At 45.6% G+C, this 22,422-nt stretch overlaps 1 protein-coding gene across 17 annotated transcripts in view; it reads left to right on the top strand.

Annotated features, from left to right (window-relative positions):
* The window catches only part of PKP4 (plakophilin 4), a 236,643-nt gene extending 216,361 nt beyond the window's left edge, over positions 1–20,282 (top strand). For 11 of the 17 annotated variants that reach the window (XM_058664506.1, XM_058664502.1, XM_004577144.4 and 8 more), the window contains 10 exons: positions 2,424–2,541; positions 3,779–3,970; positions 4,127–4,300; positions 7,046–7,196; positions 10,686–10,881; positions 13,619–13,703; positions 13,825–13,942; positions 15,929–16,057; positions 17,660–17,733; positions 19,287–20,282. In XM_058664506.1, coding sequence (XP_058520489.1) covers positions 2,424–2,541; positions 3,779–3,970; positions 4,127–4,300; positions 7,046–7,196; positions 10,686–10,881; positions 13,619–13,703; positions 13,825–13,942; positions 15,929–16,057; positions 17,660–17,733; positions 19,287–19,535 — 1,486 coding nt within the window. In that variant the 3' untranslated portion in view covers positions 19,536–20,282. The remainder of the gene's footprint in view (positions 1–2,423; positions 2,542–3,778; positions 3,971–4,126; positions 4,301–7,045; positions 7,197–10,685; positions 10,882–13,618; positions 13,704–13,824; positions 13,943–15,928; positions 16,058–17,659; positions 17,734–19,286) is intronic. The other 6 variants (XM_058664503.1, XM_004577145.4, XM_036493325.2 and 3 more) reach the window with 3 other exon arrangements.
* The last annotated feature ends 2,140 nt before the right edge of the window (positions 20,283–22,422 follow it).

The following is a 22,422-nucleotide window of genomic DNA, read 5'->3' on the forward strand; positions in this document are numbered from 1 at the left end:
GTAGGAGATTATCAGCCATTTGGCTGGGAGTCCATCCCTGTACAGCATGCATGAGGACATATTTCTGTCTTTCCACCAATGAATGTATTAATTTCTGGTACATTTCCATTGTGCATCCCTTTGAGTACAATCAAAAAAGAAAAAAATTAGTGAACCTTCATCCACAATAAGTTGACAAACATATAACGTTTCAGGCCATTCATCTGAAGGTTGAAGTCAGGATTACAACTCTTCTAGACCTCGGGGGGTTACTGCCTTTTGGAAAAGATCAGGAGTAGACAAAGTGGTTGCTTGATGTGGAGGTTCTAGGGCGGGACTTAGCCTGAAGCTGTAGAGCAATAGGAAAAGAGTGGGGCAGTTTCTAGATAAAGTTTTTAGATAAAGTTTTGTGAATTGCAGAAAAGGACATTGCTTCTTTTTTTTTTTTTAAAGATTTATTCATTTTATTACAGCCAGATATACACAGAGGAGGGGAGACAGAGAGGAAGATCTTCTGCCCCATGATTTACTCCCCACGTGAGCCGCAACGGGCCGGTGCGTGCCGATCCAAAGCCGGGAACCTGGAACCTCTTCCGGGTCTCCCACACGGGTGCAGTGTCCCAAGGCTTTGGGCCATCCTCGACTGCTTTCCCAGTCCACAAGCAGGGAGCTGGATGGGAAGTGGAGCTGCCGGGATTAGAACTGGCGCCCATATGGGATCCCGGGGCTTTCAAGGCGAGGACTTTAGCTGCTAGGCCACGCCACCCGGCCCAAGGACATTGCTTCTTACCTCAAGTCCCCTGGGAAGCCATCAGAGGGTTATCTGCAGGGTAGTGATGGAACTACCTTTGGCTGTTTTGTGCAAGAGGAAGTTAGCGAGAAAGTAGACACTGGAAGATAAGACTGAGGCAGTGATCCAGGCTAATGAGGAGGGTGGCTGCAACAGTGTAGGCAGATATGAGTTCTCCTGCTGAGGAAAAGCTGATAGGATTTGCTAGTAACTTGAGTACAATGGACGGGAAATAGGGAAGACACAAAGATAATTCCTAGGTGTCTGGCCAGATGCACTGGAAGTGTCAGGTAGAAGACAGGGTTTAGATAGATGTTTGGTGGTGGTCGTAGGTGGTGGCGTTAATGCCAAGGAGTAAATAGATCAAAGAAGAGCCCCAGAACACTGGGAGAGGAGCCCACAGACAGATGAGGCTAGCTGGAAAAGACAGTTACAGAAGAGGGGTTCACAGTTTCATAAGCCCAGACAGGTGACACAGCTAAGAGGGACCTCACATGACAAGTATCTTCCCATGGTCACTGAATCACTTCAATTTGTGAAGACAAATCACTATCAAGAATTTTATTATGAATGAGACCTCGAACAATTTAGTTGAAAAAATAAAAATTGTCACATAGCTGAAAGTCCATATTCAACTTTAATTTTTTTTTAAGAGATGATGTTTCCTCTAACCTGGAAACACTTCATGATCATCTGCTGTATGCAAAACATTGTAATAGGTACAGGGGATCATAAGGCTTTTGTGGACTCAAAACAAATATTGCATGTTGGGCCTAGCACACAGCCTAGTAGCTAAAACCCTCATCTTGCATGAGCCAGGATCCCATATGGGTGCCAGTTTGTGGCCTGGGAAAGTACTAGAAGGCGATTCAAAGCCTTGGAACCCTGCAACCACATGGCAGACCTGGAAAAAACTCCTGGCTCATGGTTTTGGATTGGCTCAGCTCTGGCTTTTCAATTTAAAAAAAAATCTAAAAAAATTTTCTGAGAGGCTCAGGATGTCTGCCTGCGCATCACTGCCTGGGATAATGTCCACCTCCACTTGCAACCCAGCTTCCTGCTTCTGTAGTGTGGGAGGCAGCAGGTGAAGACTCAAGCGTTTGGGCCTCTGCTGCCTCCATGGGACCTAGAAGTGGAGTTCTGCCCCTGCCTTTGGTCTGGCCCAGCCCAGCCATAACCATTAGGGACATTTGGAGAGTGAACAGTAGATGGAAGATGTTGTCTCTCTTTCTATTTGTCAAAAACTTTTAAGCTACATGTCCAAAAATAGCAATCACCATGGCTAACAACATAGGGTACCTTGGGTGCTGCTTTGTGGTAGCAATTCATGCTTCCTCCTAACTGCCCTGGCCATGAGGTAGTTACTACAGTTTTCCCTTTTTCACATGAGGAAGATAAGGAGGACAGACCTGGAGATCATTCATTGGGAGTTAGAAAGTGACAACACAAGAAACAGTTGGAGTTGACATGTCAAGACTTCTTTCTCTATGTGTGTGAATAATGGGGAGCCACTCGATGTGAACCTCTGAATGCCTCCTCAAACCAAATGCCCATGGCTGTGAGCTGCCACCCCTTCCCGGGTCCCCCTGGGAAGGCTGTGTGGCCAGTGCAGACGCGGCTCATGTCAGCCCCTGCCCAATCTGCCCCCGTGCAGGAACCTGAGTTCAGCAGGGGAAGAGGCACGAAAGCAGATGCGCTCCTGTGAGGGGCTGGTGGACTCACTGCTCTACGTGATCCACACGTGTGTGAACACATCTGACTACGACAGCAAGGTCAGTGCCTGCCATGCCGTGGGAGGGTGAGCTGCCTGGGCCTACTGTGTGTGCTGTGGATTCTTTTAGAGGTTGGGGACGTGCCAACTCAAGACAGTGAGTGACCTTAGAAAAAGGAAAAATAGCTTTACCTGGTGCACTTAGGTACCCAGCACTGGGCCTTGGCTTGCTCTGTGATCCTGCTAGGTTGGTTGTCAAGGTGATGGTCCTGCTGCACTTTCCTCCAGTTGTGCACTGTGTTCCTGGAAACAGACCCACCTGCATTTGCACATCTGCTGAATGGAATCCCTGACTGGTGCCTTACACACCTGTTTCCTCCATCCTTGCCCCAGGGCTATGTACAGCCCAGACCCAAGCACCTTCTTCTGCTGTATCTCTCCTAATCTGCCTGCTGTCCAACCCTGCCTGGGATCTGTTCCCTCCCCCACTGTTTTCTTCCCAGGCTTCTGAGCCAGTGTTGAGTTCTGCCTATGCCTGTCTGCTCTGACAGCCATCCAGGATCTGCCCCAGGGTCCGAGAAAGGTGGGACTAGGCCAGGAGGATGTGAAAGTCACACCCCTCAGATCAGGCTTAGGTGCCTATGTCAGGATGGACTGTCAGAAGAGAGCCATTGGTGCAGAGCAGTTTGAGAAAGATGAGAATGAGTCATCTCAGGGAGGTGGTGGGGAGGCGGGGTTCAGAGTGACAGCCAAACTTTTACTTGTGCTTTACTGAACCTGAATGTCTACAGATGAAACCAAATGGAAAAGGGAAGCTGGTTAGGTGGGCCAGCACTGAGCTTGGCTTGGGCTGCAGCTGTGCTGAGCTGCAGTGACAGTTGGCCTCCCAGTGAGGGGTGTGACACAAGCTGTAAGGAACAAAAGGCCATGTGCACAAGACAAAATGTCAGTGGAGAAAAATCACTGAGCATTCTTCAGAGTTGGGGGAAAGCTGGGAGACTGAGGAGGACATAGCAACAGGGCAAGTTGGAGATTGGTGGTTCCCACTGGCATGCTGGGGCTTTGCAGTGGTGAGGAGGGGTGAGTGCCTTGGAACAGCACAACACCGGATGCCCAGCTGTTTGAGATTCCCTTCCAAACTCTAAGTCTTAATTATTTCCTTGGATTGTTTTAGATCCCTGTAAATAAAATTCATCCGTTTTTATTCTCCACTTACTACCTGTCAGTGGCATTGAGTACAGAAGCTTTTTGTCCTAATGTTCTGTGATGTTCTACCTACACACTGTGTTGGGTTTCAGACGGTGGAAAACTGCGTGTGCACTCTGCGGAACCTGTCCTACCGGCTGGAACTGGAGGTCCCACAGGCCCGGCTGCTTGGACTGAATGAATTGGATGACTTACTCGGAAAAGAGTCTCCCAGCAAAGACTCAGAGCCGAGCTGCTGGGGAAAGAAGAAGAAAAAGAAGAAGAGGACTCCCCAGGAGGATCAAGTTAGCATTTCATTTCATATGAAACTTAAGGCTTCATTCTGGGAGTGAAACATCCCATATTTGACAAGAAAAAAATTTTCTGCACTTCCAACATGATGAATGCTGTTATATGTTGCTCATTTTGTTTCCATGTCATCTGTGCCGTTTGTCTTTCAGTGGGATGGAGTTGGTCCTATCCCTGGGCTGTCGAAGTCCCCTAAAGGGGTTGAGATGCTGTGGCATCCGTCAGTGGTAAAACCATATCTGACTCTTCTAGCAGAAAGTTCCAACCCAGCCACTTTGGAAGGCTCAGCGGGCTCTCTCCAGAACCTGTCTGCTGGAAACTGGAAGGTACCGCACTGCTTTCTGTCTTTGCAGTCATGTTAGGGACAATTGTTGAGAGTAGGTGTGTGGAAAGAACAGAGGGAGACAAGCAGGAAACAACCTTGCCCTGTGAGAACCAAAGGCTAGGGAGGAAAGGAGTGCCTCCACATTCCTCTGGAAGATGAAACCTAGCCAACCCGGAAGTAGGAAAGAGTATCCTGAGGCAGTGAGGCAGATTTCCTCAAGAGGTGGTGCTGCTCAGATTGGATTTTAGGCTGGCTAAGCTCAAGCCAGTGGGGTGTTAGCAGGGGTTTCAAGGCAACAATGCGTGTCATGAGAAGTACAGGATAAAGGCCTGTGCTGAAGAGAGGATGGCTGAGTGGAGGCCAAGGATGGTCACTGGAGCATTTCTGTGGTGGGACAAAAAATAGATCAGGCTGGAGCTGGACAGCAAGGACAAAACTGAAAACCTAGGTCAGGAGGTGGGACCTGATTTAATGAGGAAGAAGGGCCACTGAAAGGCCTCAGGCAGACCAGGGGCAGACAATCAGTGTGGACACTGTCAGATCACTTGTGTGGCAGTACAGAAGGTGGGTTCCAGGGTGGGATGGTCCAGGGATGTGATTCCCTTTGGGGGCTGGCATAGCATATAGGTGAGAAACAAGGAGGTCGGGAGCACTGTGCACACTTAGAGAATCCCTGTACATACACAGCTTCCATGTCACCTTGAAGTGGGTGCCTTTCTGAAAGCTGAAGTTGGTTTCCCACTGTTACACTATAAGTAAGTCCTCAGAACTCCTTAAACATCATTGGCCAGCTTCCTAGTCACTAAATCACTTTTAACCTCTAGAAATGTCCTGACAAAGAGCTTTTCGATAGATCTACTACAGTGTTTGTTCTGGATCTTCCCCCTCAAATGTGAGTCTTGGCATCTGTATTAAAAGCATTGATAGGCCTAGTTATTATTTTGAATATGTGCAGATTTTAGTCCAATGCAAAAGCATTATTTTGTTGCTGTTCCTAATTAAAGTGCTAACAACTTAGTGTTTGAGTACTGGCTCTGAAAACTGGCCCAGTCTACTTTCTTACTAGAGACCTAGGGTTTCTCTCTCTAGGTGAAGTTTCCTCATCTGTAAAAGAGAGTTGATATAAATTCATACCTTTAAATGTGATAGTATATGTGACAAATTGAGAGTGCTTTCCAAGCAGTAAATGATGTATCTAAGTTGTAGATCCCTGTCCACCAGAGATCTGAGTTGCTGAGTTTATTTATAAGCCATTTAGTAAGTAAATGTTATAGAAAAGTTGATCTAAAATATAAACATTATGCAGGGTTTTCAACAAGTTCATGGAAAACTCATATTACAGAAAAATTGTATAGTTGTCAAAATTTTTTGCACCAGAATAAGCTTGCCTTTTAATTACACTTATACAGAAAGTTTTTGAAGTATCCTTCTATATTTAAGTGATTTCAAAAGTGCCTAGAATTGTAATTCACAATATCAGACTCATTAAGACAACAAGATAACCATGACCGCAGATAGGATCATATGACTGAGACGATGGTGGAGGTACTCAGAGCTGGGCTAAGCTGGGCTGTCTCCAAAGAAGACAAGAGTGGATTCTGCTGCTGCAGGTGTCAGAAAGAACACAAATTGAAGAATCCACCTCAGTGTTTTACTCCACAACAGTCCCTGTACTCTAATTCCCACCCCACTTTGTCTCCATTCTTCCCCAGACTGCATTTGATTTAGAAAATAGAAGTATTCATTTCATGGGAAGAATGTTAATAGGATCTTCAAAATGCATCTTTTCCTTTGACTTGTATGTTATTAACATAACAAATTGGGTAATCACACATTTTAACCTGAGAAGTCACACAGGAGACTAATACATCTTTATCCTGACATCTTGGCCAAAACAAGGAAATACTACACCTTATGAGCAACCTTTTTCAATTATGCCAAGTTTTAAAAGATGATTTGCTTTGGTAAAAGTGTTGATCGAATCCCGGAACAAGATAGAGGCCCTTTTCCTGATGCCCACTCTCGTCTGTTTTGGTTGCTTCACTGATGATCTGGTCTTCATTTGCAATTCATGTGGTGCACAAACTCACTCACTGTACAGTGTACCTCCGAGTCACAAAAGCATTTCTTGATCATGGATTCAAAGCAAAGCAAAACAGAAAAGACAGCAGCACCTAAGTAATCTTGAACGAGACTGTATTTTACACACAAATGCATTTACTTCGCCAGGGTGTTTGAATTATGTTTCAGGAGCATTCCTCTCTTCCAAGGCAAGGAATTTTTCCAAGCAGTGTCTGACAGATTACTAAACCCTAAATACTGTTGCTAGGAATTCATGAAAAAATGACTTGATGGATCCAGGTTCTCCTTTAAGATGCACTGGTGCGTTACTGCCCTCAGGCCTGGCATGGGGCCAGCTGCAGAGAAAACTCATGATCCTTCCTTAATCGTGTTTGTAGATCTGAGATAGAAAGTAATCATGGCCTTCTCCTTTCTGCACAAAAATATCTGGCAGATGGTGGTCAGAGATTTTCCGGCTTTGGGATTTCTTTTTAAATCAGTCATCCCAGGTTGTCTCTCTTAGGCTGTGGTCTTCTCTGTACTGACACCACAGATTCCATCTCTAATTGGAAAGCGAACATTTCATCTATTAGTTCATCCTTTAGAAACATCTTTAATGGGTGACAGTAACATATGAGCATGGAACTCTGTTTTCTGTAACTTACTGCCTCGTTTTGCTCTCTAGTTTGCAGCCTACATCCGGGCAGCTGTCCGAAAAGAAAAAGGGCTCCCCATCCTTGTAGAACTCCTGCGAATGGATAATGATAGAGTTGTTTCTTCTGTGGCAACTGCCTTGAGGAACATGGCACTGGATGTTCGCAACAAGGAGCTCATAGGTAGGTTTTCATGGCAAGGTGGGCAGTAAGGTAGCACAGCCACAGTATTTGTAAGACTCTTGTTTTGATTAATACATACATGACAGTTAAGGTTCTTAACAGCTGAGCCCTAGCCCTTGGTGTCTTGGCATGTTTGAATACCCATGGACTTCAACCATCATTAACTAGTCATCAATTGAAGAAAGTAAAGCCAGCAATTTTAGTTTTACCTGACAGTGCTATTTTCTTGGTTTGCTATGTATTTTTCTCAAGGGAAGTCTTGTTTCCTGAGCAATATGTATGCGTGTGGTGTATACACACACACACACACACACACACACATACACACACACACACACACACACACACACATATACACATATATATATATATAAATTTTTCCTTTTCAGTTTGTAGAGTGACAGTTCCTGATTCACCAGCGTTACTGTGTTCTGAACAGTGGGAGACATCATGGACCTGTTTTAAGATGATCCCCTCTCAGGTCTGTAGGGCATAGTTGTCCCCTAGGCCAAGTCAGGGCCAGTGTAGGGAAAACAAGGTGTGTGTGGCACAGAATTGGCAGAAACCATCGTGCTAGGGTTCATACCAGGACAGGACATGCATGAACCCAGCCTGGAGTGCCTCTGTAAATTTGTACCCTAAAGGAGCGGCCACATCTCAAGCAGGGTCTGGGATAAAGCAAAGAGCAGGGACCCTCTACGGACCTGAGCCCTAAGCTTGGATCTGATGCTGCCTGGCCGTATAAGCCAAAGTTTCCTGTGTAATCCAACCTGGGCTCAGCTCTTCCTAAGGCCCATCTGTGGAAGGGAGCTAACTGTGCCTGCTCTCCTCGTGCTGCTCACTAAGAGGCCATGGGCATAACAGGCTCCACACCAGCTACAAAGCTGGTGACTGGTCAGGCTGGGACTCAAGGCTGCCGAGAGATGGTAGGCACAGAAATATTTACCTTAAAGAGTTGTTCTGAGGATTGTGGTAGCTTACAGGTTAATGCTTCACACAGAGCCTGGCAGAATTGTTACTTTAAATTACTGCCTGGGGCTTGGCAGCGTGGCCTAGTGGCTAAGGTCCTCGCCTTGATCCCATATGGCCTCTGGTTCTAATCCCAGAAGCTCCACTTCTTCTCTATCTCTCCTCCTCTCAGTATATCTGACTTTGTAATAAAAATAAAATAAAATAAAATAAAAAAATACTGCCTGGATTAATGTGGTGTTAACACAGGTCCCTTTGAGTCCAGTCACCGCTGTGGAAAGGAAGAACGGACCCTCCAGGCGCTGCTCAAGGCCCGTGATGCTTGCCGCCAGCAAATATATAGCTCTCAGTTCCCATATTTTTTGAAGGCCCCATAAAGGATTTTAATTGTATAAATATAAGTTATTTTTGTCATGATGTAAATTGTTTGGATTTCTTAGGGTCATTAAACAAGCACATGGAAAATGGAAGTAAAGGATAAGTTTACCTTGGTGCAAAACATTTTGAAATCCATGCACAATTTTTCCATAATATACACATTTTACATAAACTTGCTGAAGTGCCCTCCTAAGAAGTCTGTATGATATGGGGATTTGTGATGCCTGGTATTCTGCATTCCTGAAGGAAGACACAGGTAGCCCAGAAGGCAGGGCCAGCACTCATACGTCTGCAGAACTCCGGGAAGCAGGAGTGTGCTCAGTGCAGACCTCATCCCAGTGTGTCCCTGTGGTTTCTACAGTGCATCTCATGAGCTCGTTTTTACCCAGCTAGAGCACTCTGAACTCTGCTCCATAAACTACTGTCCTCTGTTTCCTCAGGAAGATGGTTTCCTTCCTGTGAGATCTGAGCCTCTCCCAGTGTCAGTGTTAGCCTCCCATTCACTCACCTCTTCTGTTGCTAAGAAGCATCGCCAACTTTGATCACTTCATCCTCCCTCTCCTGTCCACCATCGCTGTTGCGATGAGCTTTCTTTGCAGAGCTATTTGTCACGGAGAAAGTTGTGTCACTTCACACTCCACTAATGTGAGCCTGCGGTGCTGAGGGGCCCACAGCCTGGCTCACGTGAGGCAAGCTGCCTCATCCTGGGTCTCCAAAGCACACTTGGAAGTCACGCCTTAGCAGAATGACAAATTACATGTCATGCACCTCTTGGTCATTCGTGTGTATTCAAAGTCACCAATGCTAATTTGTCATCTCTCCTCAGATACCACATTTGTCTTGTGGCCTTCCTGTGCCATCACTGTTTTTCCACCCTTGATTAGCAAAGTTGGTGATGAGGAAGCCAAAGCCTTCCCTTCGGCATGCTGGAAATTATGAAGTGTAGTGTTAGGGCCGTCTTTGCTTGCCATTGTGTGTAAACAGAGCTCTAATAAAAACCCACTTAGCATCCATTCAGTTGTTGGGAAGGAGAACTTTTCAGGAAAGATTTACTTGTAACAGCTTTCTTTTTTTTGTAACTTAGTTTTTGTTTGTAGTACACTGAATCCACTTTGTTGGTTGGTAACTGCAACTGAAAAAACTAGAGATGAACTTTTTTTGGAAAGGAAGATAGGAAATACAGTATCTATAAAGAAATGCTCTAACTGCAGTGAAACTCCCTCACCTTGTCTTAACAAGAACTGTATTACCATTGCAGTACTCCTGAAGATAAAATACCAGTAATTTTAATGGCAAAATTTGACTTGTTTCTTCTTTTAAAGCAACTAACACATTGTAGCAGCTGGTGTCAAATAAGCTGGTACACACCATCCTCCTGATAACAATGTGTTAACAGTACCAAGTTCTCACATTAAGATCCTGGAAGGTTAATGAAACGGGGCATGTGACACCCTTACTTGGACCAGATTCAAAAATGGGTTTTTAAAGGCTTTAAGGGAAATGGAGGCCCAGTGTCGTGGCACAGTGGCTTAAGCTGACAACAATGTGCCAGCTTCACATATGAACACCAGTTCGAGTCCCAGTTACTCCACTTCAGATCCAACTGCTTACTGATGCACCTGGGACAGTGGAAAAGGATGGGCCAAGTTCTTGGACCCATGCACCTCTATAGGAGATGTGGAAAGGGCTATTGGCTTCTACCTGGCCCAGCCCTGACCATTGGGGAATGAACCAGTGGTTATCTCTTCCTGTCTTACCATAAATCTGCCTTTCAAATGGATAAATCTTTTAAAAATTAGAATTCAGTCAAGAATAAAATATACCATTATAATTCCTTCATTACTCACTGTTTTTGAAAAATAGTTGAGCTAAAGCAGCACTGTGAGTCTTCCCTGTTTTCTGCATGGATTTAAATGTTCTCTCAGTGATTCACAGTAATGTTTATAAACCAGCCATCTCTGCAGGTGACACTGCGGTGAATGTTAGCTTCCCCCTACAGGTGTTCTGTTCTTCTCTTTTCCTGCTCTTGTCTCTTTGGAGCTGTTAAGTTTGGAAATGCATACTGTCAGAATCTGTCAACAACAGCAATGGTAAACATCTAGTACCTTCTGAAAATAGAAGTAACCCTTTTGCATTGGGCAGGAAAGTACGCCATGAGAGACCTGGTCAACCGGCTCCCCGGCGGCAACGGCCCAAGCATACTGTCCGACGAGACCATAGCAGCCATCTGCTGTGCTCTGCACGAGGTCACAAGCAAGAACATGGAGAATGCCAAGGCCCTGGCTGACTCGGGCGGCATAGAGAAGCTGGTGAACATAACCAAAGGCAGAGGAGACAGGCAAGTTTGCAGCAAATGGGGATGAGCCCGTAATGTGGTCCCTGGGATGGACTGTGAGGCGTGCCATTGTAAAACACAACATTTCTTAATGGGAACGGTTTGCTTCTGCATCTCCTGCATGCTAAGCAGTCTCCAACAGTTAAAGCCTATTGTGCTTGGAAAGGCATCTACTGTCCTGTGGTCTTTTCTATAGTTACGTGTCACACCTCCCACTCCTGCATTGATTTTTCTCTGGGCGGTTCTAATGAGATGGCAGGAACTGGGTGACATAATTCTCACAGTTCTGGAGGCTGCAAAGCATAAGCCCAGTGTCTGGTGAGAGTCTCCCTCTGGTCCGAGGCAGTACCTCCTGGCACTGTCACATGGTCAAAGGAGCAAGAAATCTCTTGGAGGTTGAGGGCACTGATCCCATTCATCATGGCTCTCCTCCCACGACTGAACTCCCTGACACAGGCTCCCACCTCCAAATAAGCTGGGATTGTAGAATTCTGTGAGGCACAGCATTCAGACCATAGCAGCTGTATTAAAAACCAACGACATCAGCAAAAACTCTTAAAAGAACTGGAATTGCATGGATGCGGATCATTTGGGGCAACCATCTCCCTCCTGTGCTGGGTCCCACTGCAAGCACCAGAGCCCATTCTGTCCTTGGTTCTGGGGTTGTGCTGCCAAGTGTCTAGAAGGCGTGAAAATCTCCTCCCAGCAGCAGAGTGTGTTGTGTGGCCCCAGTCTGTGCTCTCGGCTTGGATCCCACCTGCCATTTGCTCTGGATGACACCAATAGGGTAGATGAAGTAGGAGTTAGTGGTTTTTTGTCATGATCTGGCAGTGACTCCAAATTTATCTTAGTATCAAGTCAGAGAAATGGTTAGTGATATTGCTTGCTGGATTTTAGGGACAAGAGGAAAGCCTCTTCAAGACCACATCTGGTCCTGTGGTGTTTTCTTCATGGCCCTGATTAGCCCTCCATGTGCTATTCATATGTCCCTCTAGTTTCTGAACCCCTTCCCGCAGGGAGCTTGTCTTTGTGCTCTGTATTGCACCTCTGGTACCCAGAACTAATCCTAGCTGGTAATGGGCACTTACAGAATCTCTTTTATTTAACTTAATTACAGTGCAAGAGTTCACACTTCTCATCTGGTGTTTCAGTTTATACTTTTGAAGGAATTTCTAAGATCTAAGAATAGTCTAGCAAACCACACTTTCACCCTCAGAAACCAAACCTGTCAGAATTACCTGTATTTTCTTTTAGTTGATTTTAGCTTGTGCAACTTTTTTCTTTTCATTTCATTATTAGTGACTACTTACAATCTGCTTTTAATTTTGACAGCACTGAAAAAGATAAAGCTAAGGTCTCGTTCTGCTAGCTCCCTCTCTGTGCCAGGATAGCCGTAAGTTGTCTACACTTATATCCGTTAGGTCCCAGAGTTTCCTGTGGCATGTTACATTTGAAGTGTCTGTCACACCCAAATATAAAGTATATGGTCAGCAGCAGAACATGTGAGTTGATGTCAGGGTTAAGTCTGAGACTAGAAATGCACATTTGAGGGCTGATATCCCTCAAGCTCAAAGGTTAAGGAATGAAGACTCCAGCCTGTGAGCCCAAGACGATGCAGCCAGGGCACAGGGAAGTCAGGAACTTGAGGTGCCTTGGAAGCCAAGGAAGGAAGTGCTACAAATGTGATCAGGTGTCCGCTGCTCCCTTTGACACTCAGCCAGCAAGCTGAGGAACATGGAGGGAATGGGACTAAGACAAATGAGATGAGGGAATTTGGAGACACAGGTACTTTGCTTTTTCAAGTCGCTGTGCTGCAAGAGAGAACCGGGGCTTTCTGGATTTTCTTGTGAGCCAGGTTTCTACTCGGAGAATTTGCCTGTTTGTATCCAGGTGTTGTCATGATACAGACATGCTCACTGTTACCCTCAAAGGCAGGTGTTAGCACTGTCTTGCATGCCTGTGTCCTGGCAGCAGTCAAAAACAAGGAAATAAGCAGCAGCAAAGCCTGGTGCCAACTGAGAACAGGATGCTGGGAGATTGGGTGCTTGCTCCCCAAGAATCTGTCCTCCAGAGGCCCACTGGGGCACCTGAATTTTCACCCTCTGTTTATCTGAGTTGCTGAGGCATTGGCTTGCTCTGAGTCTGTTAGGGTAATATGAAGTTTGGAAAGGCTTTCAGTAGATTCTAACCTTGCCTGGGAGAAACACTGAGAGAAGTGGGTAAGACTGGGACGTGCAGGGAGGTGCAGAAGTGCCCCCCCACACCTCAGGAGCAGAGTATATGAGACCCCTGAGTGTTTCATCAACCCCTACTCAGTCCCTTAAAAGCATTAGCAACCTGTATTCTGTTGTTAGGAACAAATGACTTGGCTGACACCTGCCTATCCATCTTCCCCTTCACCACATTGTAATTGGGTAGGTAAGAAAAAAAAATCAATTTAGATATGGTGTGTATAACCAGAAGGTTTATAGAAAAGTGGAATTTCTACTATATGTTTATTTTGATTTTAAAAGATTCTGAGTGCAAAAACAAGTTGCTGTTTTTTTCATAACATGTGAAATTCATATGGATTTCAAAATGGATTTTGACTGCTGGATGTGGTTTCCCAGCAGCCGCCTTCACTCCCAGGATCCTGAGAGTGATAGCCTCTTAGATGCCACTGGGTTGCAGTCTGAAGTCTCCAAAGTGGAGCCTGCGGCCATGCTACACATGTTCATTAACATCCGCACTCTCTCCCTAGGTCTTCTCTGAAAGTAGTGAAGGCAGCAGCCCAGGTCTTGAATACATTATGGCAATATCGGGACCTCCGGAGCATTTATAAGAAGGTAACTTACAAGAAGAGCTCTGGCGTAATTCACATTCATGAGAGTACAAGTTTGTAATCATTTATTGTAATGAAATGTCATTATTCATTTTGAGAGATTTCTTCTTCTCTTAACTCCACAGGATGGGTGGAATCAAAACCATTTTATTACGCCTGTGTCAACATTAGAGCGAGATCGATTCAAATCACATCCTTCCTTGTCTACCACCAACCAACAGATGTCACCCATCATTCAGTCAGGTCAGTGGGTGAGCTCCAGTCCCTTCCAAGACCATGGGCGTGGCAGAACCATGTTTCCTGCCCAGAGAAGACTGGCCCTTTGGGCCTGTCACCTCCAACACTGCTGTCTTGCGGAGAGCTCTCTTGGCATTACCAGCCATTGCAAACAGCAAGCCCACCTTTACAAGTTAAAACAAGTTTACCTAGCTAGAATACCTGAAAGTATCCCAGGGCGCACCCATCCCTCCAAACCCGCTTCACCAGCTTTGAGAACCCGCAGGGGAGAGGCCAGAAGGGTAATCGAGATGCAGGGACATGGAGGACCAGACTGCAATGCATGGCTCTGCCCGCTAATGGCTGGCTGGTCTGCCTGCCTGTTTGGCCATAACTTCAGGAGCCCTCCAAAACAATTTTTGTTTCTTGATGAAGCTTCTTAGAAATAGGGGCCTTGGATAAGACCCCTTTGACCCACAACCCGGGGGAGTCCCCTCCTTTCCAGTGGAATCTGCTTATTCTTTGGCTCTATTCCAGTCCCTCAGCATCCACAGCTGATGGCAACAGACCCCAGTGAACACATGAAGAATTTCCTTTGGTTTTGTGTCCTGGCTACCTTGTCACCTACCTGTTTCTGGTGTTCCCTGTGGAGAAAAGAATGGCTTGAGATTGAGGCTAAGTTTTTTCACATGTAAGCCAAGTCAATCCTATGAAAATACTCAAAATCCTATAGGGAGTTAGGAATAATAGATTCCAGGACAACCAAGAGAGCTCGCTGCTTAACAAAATGCACATGTGTAAGCAAGTTTGGTACCTGGTTATTCAGCAGTGAACTGGTTTTGAGGACCTATTAAATATGCACTGGGGATTGCACTGAGCAGCCCCATCCAAGTTCCTAGGGACATGTTGCTGGTTTTCCCGTTATTTGGAGGGCTGATCACATATCTGGGTCTGAGCCCTGGAGTGGATCATTCAGGGCCATGTGTGATACTAACAAGGGGGTGAGAGGCAGCTGGGGGGGTTTCTGTCTTTCTAAAAAGTGAGCAGCACAAGTAGCATGCCCATTGGGGTCTAACATGCAGCACTCCTATGTGAGTGAAGCGGCTGGTTAGGAAATGAGTCTCCATGAAAGCTCTTCCTTGATGCCTGCAGAACTGCTAGTGCCGAAGTGTGGGGGCTGTTGCTGTCAGGTGCATGAAGTGAGTAAGTGGCCTCTCTGACTTGTAATTAACTTCAGTGCAAGCAAGATGGGTTTTTAATGAGAAAGAAAAAATCATTGCTTCTCCCTTCCTTTTGTGCAAAAGTGTCTGAAAGCAGCTCCATGGATAGATGTGTTGTTATTAAATACTTGGCCCAAGCTGATAAAAAGACTTCAGGGCCTTTATGAGGCCTGGGCTTAGCACTGTGAGCCTGTGGCCAAGCCAGGCTCACAGGATTTACATAATTTCCCTGACAGTAGATTACTGTCAGAAGAGTGATCAACTTTATGGACTGGGGCCCTGATCCAAAGATATTTCAAGACACAGATAGTTTAGAAATAATTCGAAATCTAAGCATGCCAGAAAAAGAAAACATTTCTGTTTACTGAAAAGCTATACATTATACATAGAGGCTAGTAGGGGAGTGTTTCACATGTAGCTAAAATGAGACTATAAAACAGTAACTTACTAGGCAGGCAGATTTGCCACTAGTCAGTTTCAGAGACCTCCCTGGAGTCTGAGTGGGGAAGCCTGCAGGACTCTGTGCAGGCTGTGAGGGAGCGCCCCACATGGTGTCGTGGCTGATGCATGCCAGGGCTGTGCACTGCAGGTCCCAATGCCAACGTGCAGACCCTGACTGCTCCTCCCCTCCCAGCACCTATACAAGCTCCCTGTTAGCACCTGCTGTGTGGCTTTTCTAATTACTGACTTTGCTTTTCTGGAGAGGTCTTTCCAGACACTGACCATCTGATATTTCTCCCTTTCACCCCTCTCTTCCTCCCTCCCTCCCGCTTCCTTTTTCCTCTCCCTTCAGTCGGCAGCACCTCTTCCTCACCAGCACTGTTAGGAATCAGAGACCCTCGCTCTGAATACGATAGGACCCAGCCACCTATGCAGTATTACAATAGCCAAGGCGATGCCACACATAAAGGCCTGTACCCTGGTAAGATGCCAGTTGGGTGTGTGATGTGGAGTCTCAAGGGGCCACTTTTCCTGGCCCTGGACCAGTGGTCTGGGCACAGATGGAGGCAGTCCCCCGGCAGCAAACACGTTCCAGTCTCTTCCTTTCCTGCTTGTTGTAAGCAAAGCAGGCCAATGTGCTTGTTGGGTGGCCACCAAGAGAAAGAGGGCTGTATGGAGCTGGGCAGCCCCTGCCCGCTGCCCAGGCTGTCTCTGTGCCCCTCACAGGCATCAGAGCCATGCACCTTCTGGGGCTACACAAGAGTGGCATCCAGCCTGTTTCATCTCATTAATTCAAACCAGAGGGTTGAATTCGTTTCTTTACATTTTTCATGGAAAAAGAGGCTGGGTGAGCAGCACACTGTATAATATGATTCTCCTCACAGTGTTTATTTTCTCAGAATCACAAAAATAACATTACATTGGGCAAGGAGTTTTCTGTTTATTCAGGAAGCTGTACATCTAGTTTACGTTCAGGATGCCAGCCTAAAGACTAACCAGGATTGCACATTGTTCTATTCTCTGCTGTCTTTCAAATAAATCAGTGCGAGCTGCTTTAAAAAAAAAAAAGCAAGCAAAAAAAATCAAAAAACAAAACCACAGCACTCTTTTCTCAAAAAAGCCTCTTTATTAAAAGGAAACAAATAAAAGCTGGTGGCAACCTAACTACTGGTGGGGGAGCAGTCCCTGTTGTGCTGGTGTCTTTGAAACTGTGACTTCACAGGACTGTTTACCAATCAACTGTTGTTACCATAGCAGTTAATAGTTCAGACAGTTACAGATGCTGCAGTACCCAGTGCGTGTCCTGTGCACCAGGAGGCACACAGCCTGCTCCACATTGGCAGCAGTCCGCCTGGATGTAAAGGTCCCCACTTTAGCATGTCTGCGCTGCTGTAGCTTCATTGCCTGCCTCTGTGAACTGGCTTGCCTCAAATATGTTTCCCTTTCCTCATTAAAAACTAAAACAATCCTTGCTAACCTTAACAGTCATGGAAAGGTAACAGATGACATCATCATCTGAAGACAATAATCTGATTACCAAACACTCTTTAGCGGCTGAAACATGGCCGATGCAAGCCAGGGCCTCCTAATGGTCCGACTGCTTAGGGCAAGCCTGCACCTGCTTTTCTCAGGCCCTGGGATATCTGAATCACAGCTGCTTTGGAGGTATGGGGCTGGTTCTAGTGCCGTGTTGTTGTTTTTCTCTCTGACCCACTGCTGTCACCCAGAGCCCTGAAGACAATGATGTTGCCCAGCTCAAGGAGCCATGCTGCTGCGCAAAACCAGCAGGAGGAATCCTTGCAAACAGGAGCAGGGCTTAAGAAAGAAAGAATGGTTTCTGTATGGGCTTGGTGTATCCATTGCTTTTTGATGAAACACACCCTGGCCTCTTTTACTTGTTAGCCTCTGGCCTCTACCAGCTCTGGGAAAAGGCAGCAGCCAGGCTAGACCCAGGCAGCCAGACCATAATCTCTGGCAGCCTGCGCTGGCACAGGGAAGCCAGCCCTGTCAGGGACAGGCCACACAGCCTGATGGATCAGAGTAACGAACACTAGTTTTAATTGCATAAAATATTTTCTTACAGGCTCCAGCAAACCTTCACCAATTTACATCAGTTCCTATTCCTCACCAGCAAGAGAACAAAATAGACGGCTACAGGTGAATTTGCAATGCCATTATTACAGAAGGCCGATTAGCAGTAACACAGTAAGGGGGCCACGTCGGTTGACTTCCCAGAGCCACGCCAACATGACTGGGCCCAAGGGGCTTTCCCTGGGGATCCTCAGTCCTTGGAAACTCACCCATGGTGCATACCAAGCACAGCCGTGGTAGCCTCGCAGTCTTAAAATTCATGTCAATGCTGCCGATGGGAACAGCTGAAAAGTCATTAGGTCATGTTCTTTGCCAAAACTTTCCTTCTCCCTGTCCTCAGATCTCTTGCATCCTCTGGGTGAGGAAAGGTCGGTAAGCACTGTTCACTGTCTCATCTCATTGATTCTTTCTTGTGTACTTCATTCTCCACCTCCATGACTCCCTCCCTGTCCAAGCTCCATGAGTTACAAACCCTTGCTCCTTGGCCCGATCTCCTGGGCTTGGGGGTCGGCCTGCACTCAGCCCCTGGGGGGAGGCATCTACTGTAACAAGTGGTTTCAGTAGACGTCTGCTTTCAGGGGCTCATCCCTCTGTTTTCAGGGGGCTCCTCTCGGAAGCCTGGTACCCCTGGGTCCTCTCATCTCTTTTCCCCACCTTCCAGTAACACAGAGCAATTAGAGTTAACCCAAGTAAGACCAGATTCCGTCCTTTAGATAAGGGTGTTCTAAGACCCTCCTAAATTCCATCATCTACTGTGTAGGTGGAGAAAAAAGGAAGCCATTTATGCTACACTTCTTTAGTCAGGAAAAATAATCTCAGAATCATAATGCATTTAATTCCAGAACATGAAGTTAATATCCCTGTGGTAAATTTGTTACATTTTACTAAGTGAAGGGGATTTGGCCATGACTGTGAAGACAGACATGATGATCTGAGGGCAGCCCAGAGGGACATGGAGAGCATATGCCTTGTGTGGGACCCACGTTGGCCTTGGCTCCGGACACATGGACATGTTAGCCCTGGCTCAGAAAAGTCTCCTCCTCCAGAATACCCTTTGCCCATGTGTTTCCCGAATTTTACTGCTCTCCTGCCTTCAGATTGCTTATCTTTTGAATAGTACAACTTACAGCAAAGTCTTCCAAGTGTGACCTTTATACACTAAATCTCTCCAGCGTATTAAATTTGAAGGATGAATTTTGTGTTCATCTCTAAGGTAAAAAAGATAGGTCTATAATTATCCCAAGACTAAAAAACCCAACCTCCAACTAAATTCACAGTGTGCTAAAAATTTCCTTGCATCAAAGCCATCCTCTCTTTGGCCTGCCAGGTAGCCAACCCCTCCACAGCAGGGAGCAGAGCAAGGTTCCAAAAGGGAGAGTTGGTGGCCGGGGATCCCTGAGCACGGCCTTCTCCAGAAGCTATAGAACAGGACGTCAGCAAACTCGGCCAGTTTCTGAGCCTCACAGAACTAGAAAATATGCATCAGGCACCACACACAACCTCTAAACTACACATTTTGAATATTGCTTTGGAAAGATGACGAAGCCCACATTCATTTTCCTTAAGTGTGTATTTCTTTAAATGGCTTTTCCTTATTTGCCTTTTCATTTTGTCAACAGCATCAACAGCTATATTATAGTCAAGATGACGCCAACAGAAAGAACTTTGATGCATACAGGTTGTATTTGCAGTCTCCTCACAGCTATGAAGATCCTTATTTTGATGACCGAGTTCACTTTCCAGCCTCTACTGATTACTCAACGCAGTATGGACTGAAGTCAACCACAAATTACGTAGACTTTTACTCCACTAAACGACCCTCTTACAGAGCAGAACAGTACCCAGGCTCCCCGGACTCGTGGGTGTAGCATCAGGATGCTCGGCAGAGGAACTCTTTATTTCTAACCCTGTTTGGATTGAGGTGAGAAGTCTCTCTTGCTGATGTGATGATGAAATGTGAAAGTGAAATGGAAGGAACGAGTGAAGAGCATATTATTATTTTTTCTTTTCTGAGGAATTATCAGGGATGTGAGGCTACCTTTGAGAGAGGACTTTTCTTAAACTCTATTTAGGTGTTAGGTCTAATCACTTAGAGATTATGTAGTCTGGTGAAGGTGTGGGTGATGTGATGAGAGGTTTGCGAAATGGGTGAAATGAGATGGAGATGTGTAGGTCAAATCAAATTAAAGATGATTTTTTAAATGTGAATAAAGTTCTGTTCTGATAGTTTGTACAGAAAAAATAAAATGGATGCCCTTCATGTTTTATTGCTATTACTAAATGTCAAGATTGTATGCTATTATGTCTTGTAAATTTCCTTTGTTGGTGTAAATATGGAAATGCCACATTGGTTAAGTGCCATCATTTGTAATGCAGTGTGTCATTTGAAAAGAGATCTGAAGAAACTGACAGCTTAAAAAACAAAGAGGAAGCCCAAGGAAATGTTAGCAATTAAACTGCAACATCCTTTGTATTCACCATGAGTAGTGTACTTTGGAAGCACAAGGTCAGTCTGGTAGAGCAGCGCCATGCCCATTCCCTGCCTCTTTCATAGGACACTTCACTGCCATTTTCTATGCACATGGAAGAAAAATAAATGTGGAAATTTCATCCTTGGTAATGTGTTCCCTGTTCTTTATTTCCTGGGTGTAATACGGAAAACAGATGTAGTAAAAAGAAATGGAGTACATGTTGGAAATGGCTTCCCTGTATGCAGCCGTGTGGGACTTTTCCTAATTTTACAGTCACTACACTGTAAAGGGGATCACATCAAAGAACAAAGCTGTGCCCTCTCCTCCTCTTTATCTATCTTTGTATGTTTGTGTTCAGAATCTGTTGTGAATCTGATGCACCCTACTGTTTTATCATGTTAGAGTTCTTTCTTTCCAGAATGCACTGTCTGTTTAACAATGCTTTTAACCCAGGATAGAATATATCTAATTATATTTGGAAGCCTAACCATAATTAAACTGGCAGATTCTTCTTGGCATTATTTTTTATGTTAACAATAATTTCTAATATTCATTTATATTTTTTAAAACTCAATAATTATGTAAGAACAGTGGTGGCTCTAATGGATTAACCCAAACCAATTCTGCCCAATTTGTTTGCTGAGTAATTCCATGCCTTCACCCAGTAATTCCTACCTAGATTTAGGAACACACTAAGGAAGTTGTTCCATAGACATGGTAAGCAGGGGTCCCAGCAGTACCCCACAGCATTTTTTAGGACTTCTCCATCAGCACCACAAACTCAGGAAGCCCAAAACCTGATGCCTCCCCAAGTCTTGCAGCTCCCACTGTTGAACCCTGGCTCCTGGACCTTACTCAACTAGCCAGGAAATGACCCATAAGGCAGATCAAACCCAAAGGTATGGACTGAGCTCAGTATGTCCAACAAATGTGGTACACATCACAGATTAAAACATTTACAAATGCATGGAAAGAGACCGAAGGATAAAGTTCAGTCCTTTGCTGAATGGGCAGCAGCCCAAGGATCCAAGATGAAGTAGAAATGTGATTACAAGCAAGAAAGATACCGCAACTCAACAACAAACAGGGATCCTTACTGAGACGCAAGCTTTCCAGAATGTTCTCTGAACCAGCTAGCAGATTCAGGCCACTTCATGCTCTGGGAGGCCTCAGGAAAAGCCACTCTTGGCTGGCAAAGGACACCAGACATTTTCCCCAAAGGAACTGGCATCAGGACCATTGGAGTGTATCCATTTGAAGCTTTGCATCATTTTCCCCTAAACCTAGTATTTCCCTGTCGTGGTTAAAGCTGACAGGCCTCACTCAGGAACACAAGGCAGTCAAGAGCTGGCCTGAGCTGATTAACGCCAGCAGTGTTGGTTTGTTTCAGGCCCCCACTGGGGACAAGCAGCTTTTCAAAAATTAATCCAAATTTGAGCTGCAAAGATTAGCTTGGCTCTTCCAGCAGACCTCCTCAAAGAGCTGGACAGAGGCCTGTGGATGAGGAGTAGACAGATCTGAAATCCTGTAAGGCCCCTTGTGACCAGGACAAAGAAACCACAGCCAGAACCAGAATGACAAACAACTACATTGCAAAATGGGGTGGGGGTTGGGGAGAAGCTGGCCCAGTTTCCTCTCAAGATGTGGGCATTGGCAAGCTCTGCTGAAACCAAGAAACTGTGCTGTCCTGATGTCACCAAATAGCATGCCGCATTTGACCCTCTAAGAAAGCTGTGGTTCTTGTGGAGCCAGGAGACCAGTCACTTGCACCCTGACCTGGAAAGCCAGCGCCAAGTGGAGCCAGTGTCAGTGAGCTTGACCAAAATTGTGTTGTTTGACCACACGTTAGAGTCACCTGGGCAACCGCAAAGTAAAGCCTGGATTCAGTGCTGACCAATCAAAACTACGAGGTGGACCGCAAGCATCAGTGTTCCTGGGACGCTTCTGTGGGATGGCAGTTGTGGGGTGTGAAGTACTGCTACAAGAGAGAGATTTGGAGCGTGTCATTGAGACCTTACCCTTGGAAAGGCAGAGGTAGGAATTTCCTGTTTGCCAAAGTAGATCTATTACCTGTGCACTCTAGGTTATGAATCTACCTTTGAAGCCGTGGACTTTTTGTGAGTGACAGAAGTGATGACAGCACGTTCCATCACATATGCATCATGAGTCCCTAGTCAGGGTTTGTTTGTCCATCCAGTTGCTGATGCTTACATTGAAACACTAACAGTTCAGTCTATGGAGAGCCCATTGTGTGTTGAGAATTATTGCATATATTTTCATTTAG

The sequence above is a fragment of the Ochotona princeps genome, chromosome 5, assembly GCF_030435755.1.
Source record: "Ochotona princeps isolate mOchPri1 chromosome 5, mOchPri1.hap1, whole genome shotgun sequence".
NCBI classification, from domain to species: domain Eukaryota; kingdom Metazoa; phylum Chordata; class Mammalia; order Lagomorpha; family Ochotonidae; genus Ochotona; species Ochotona princeps.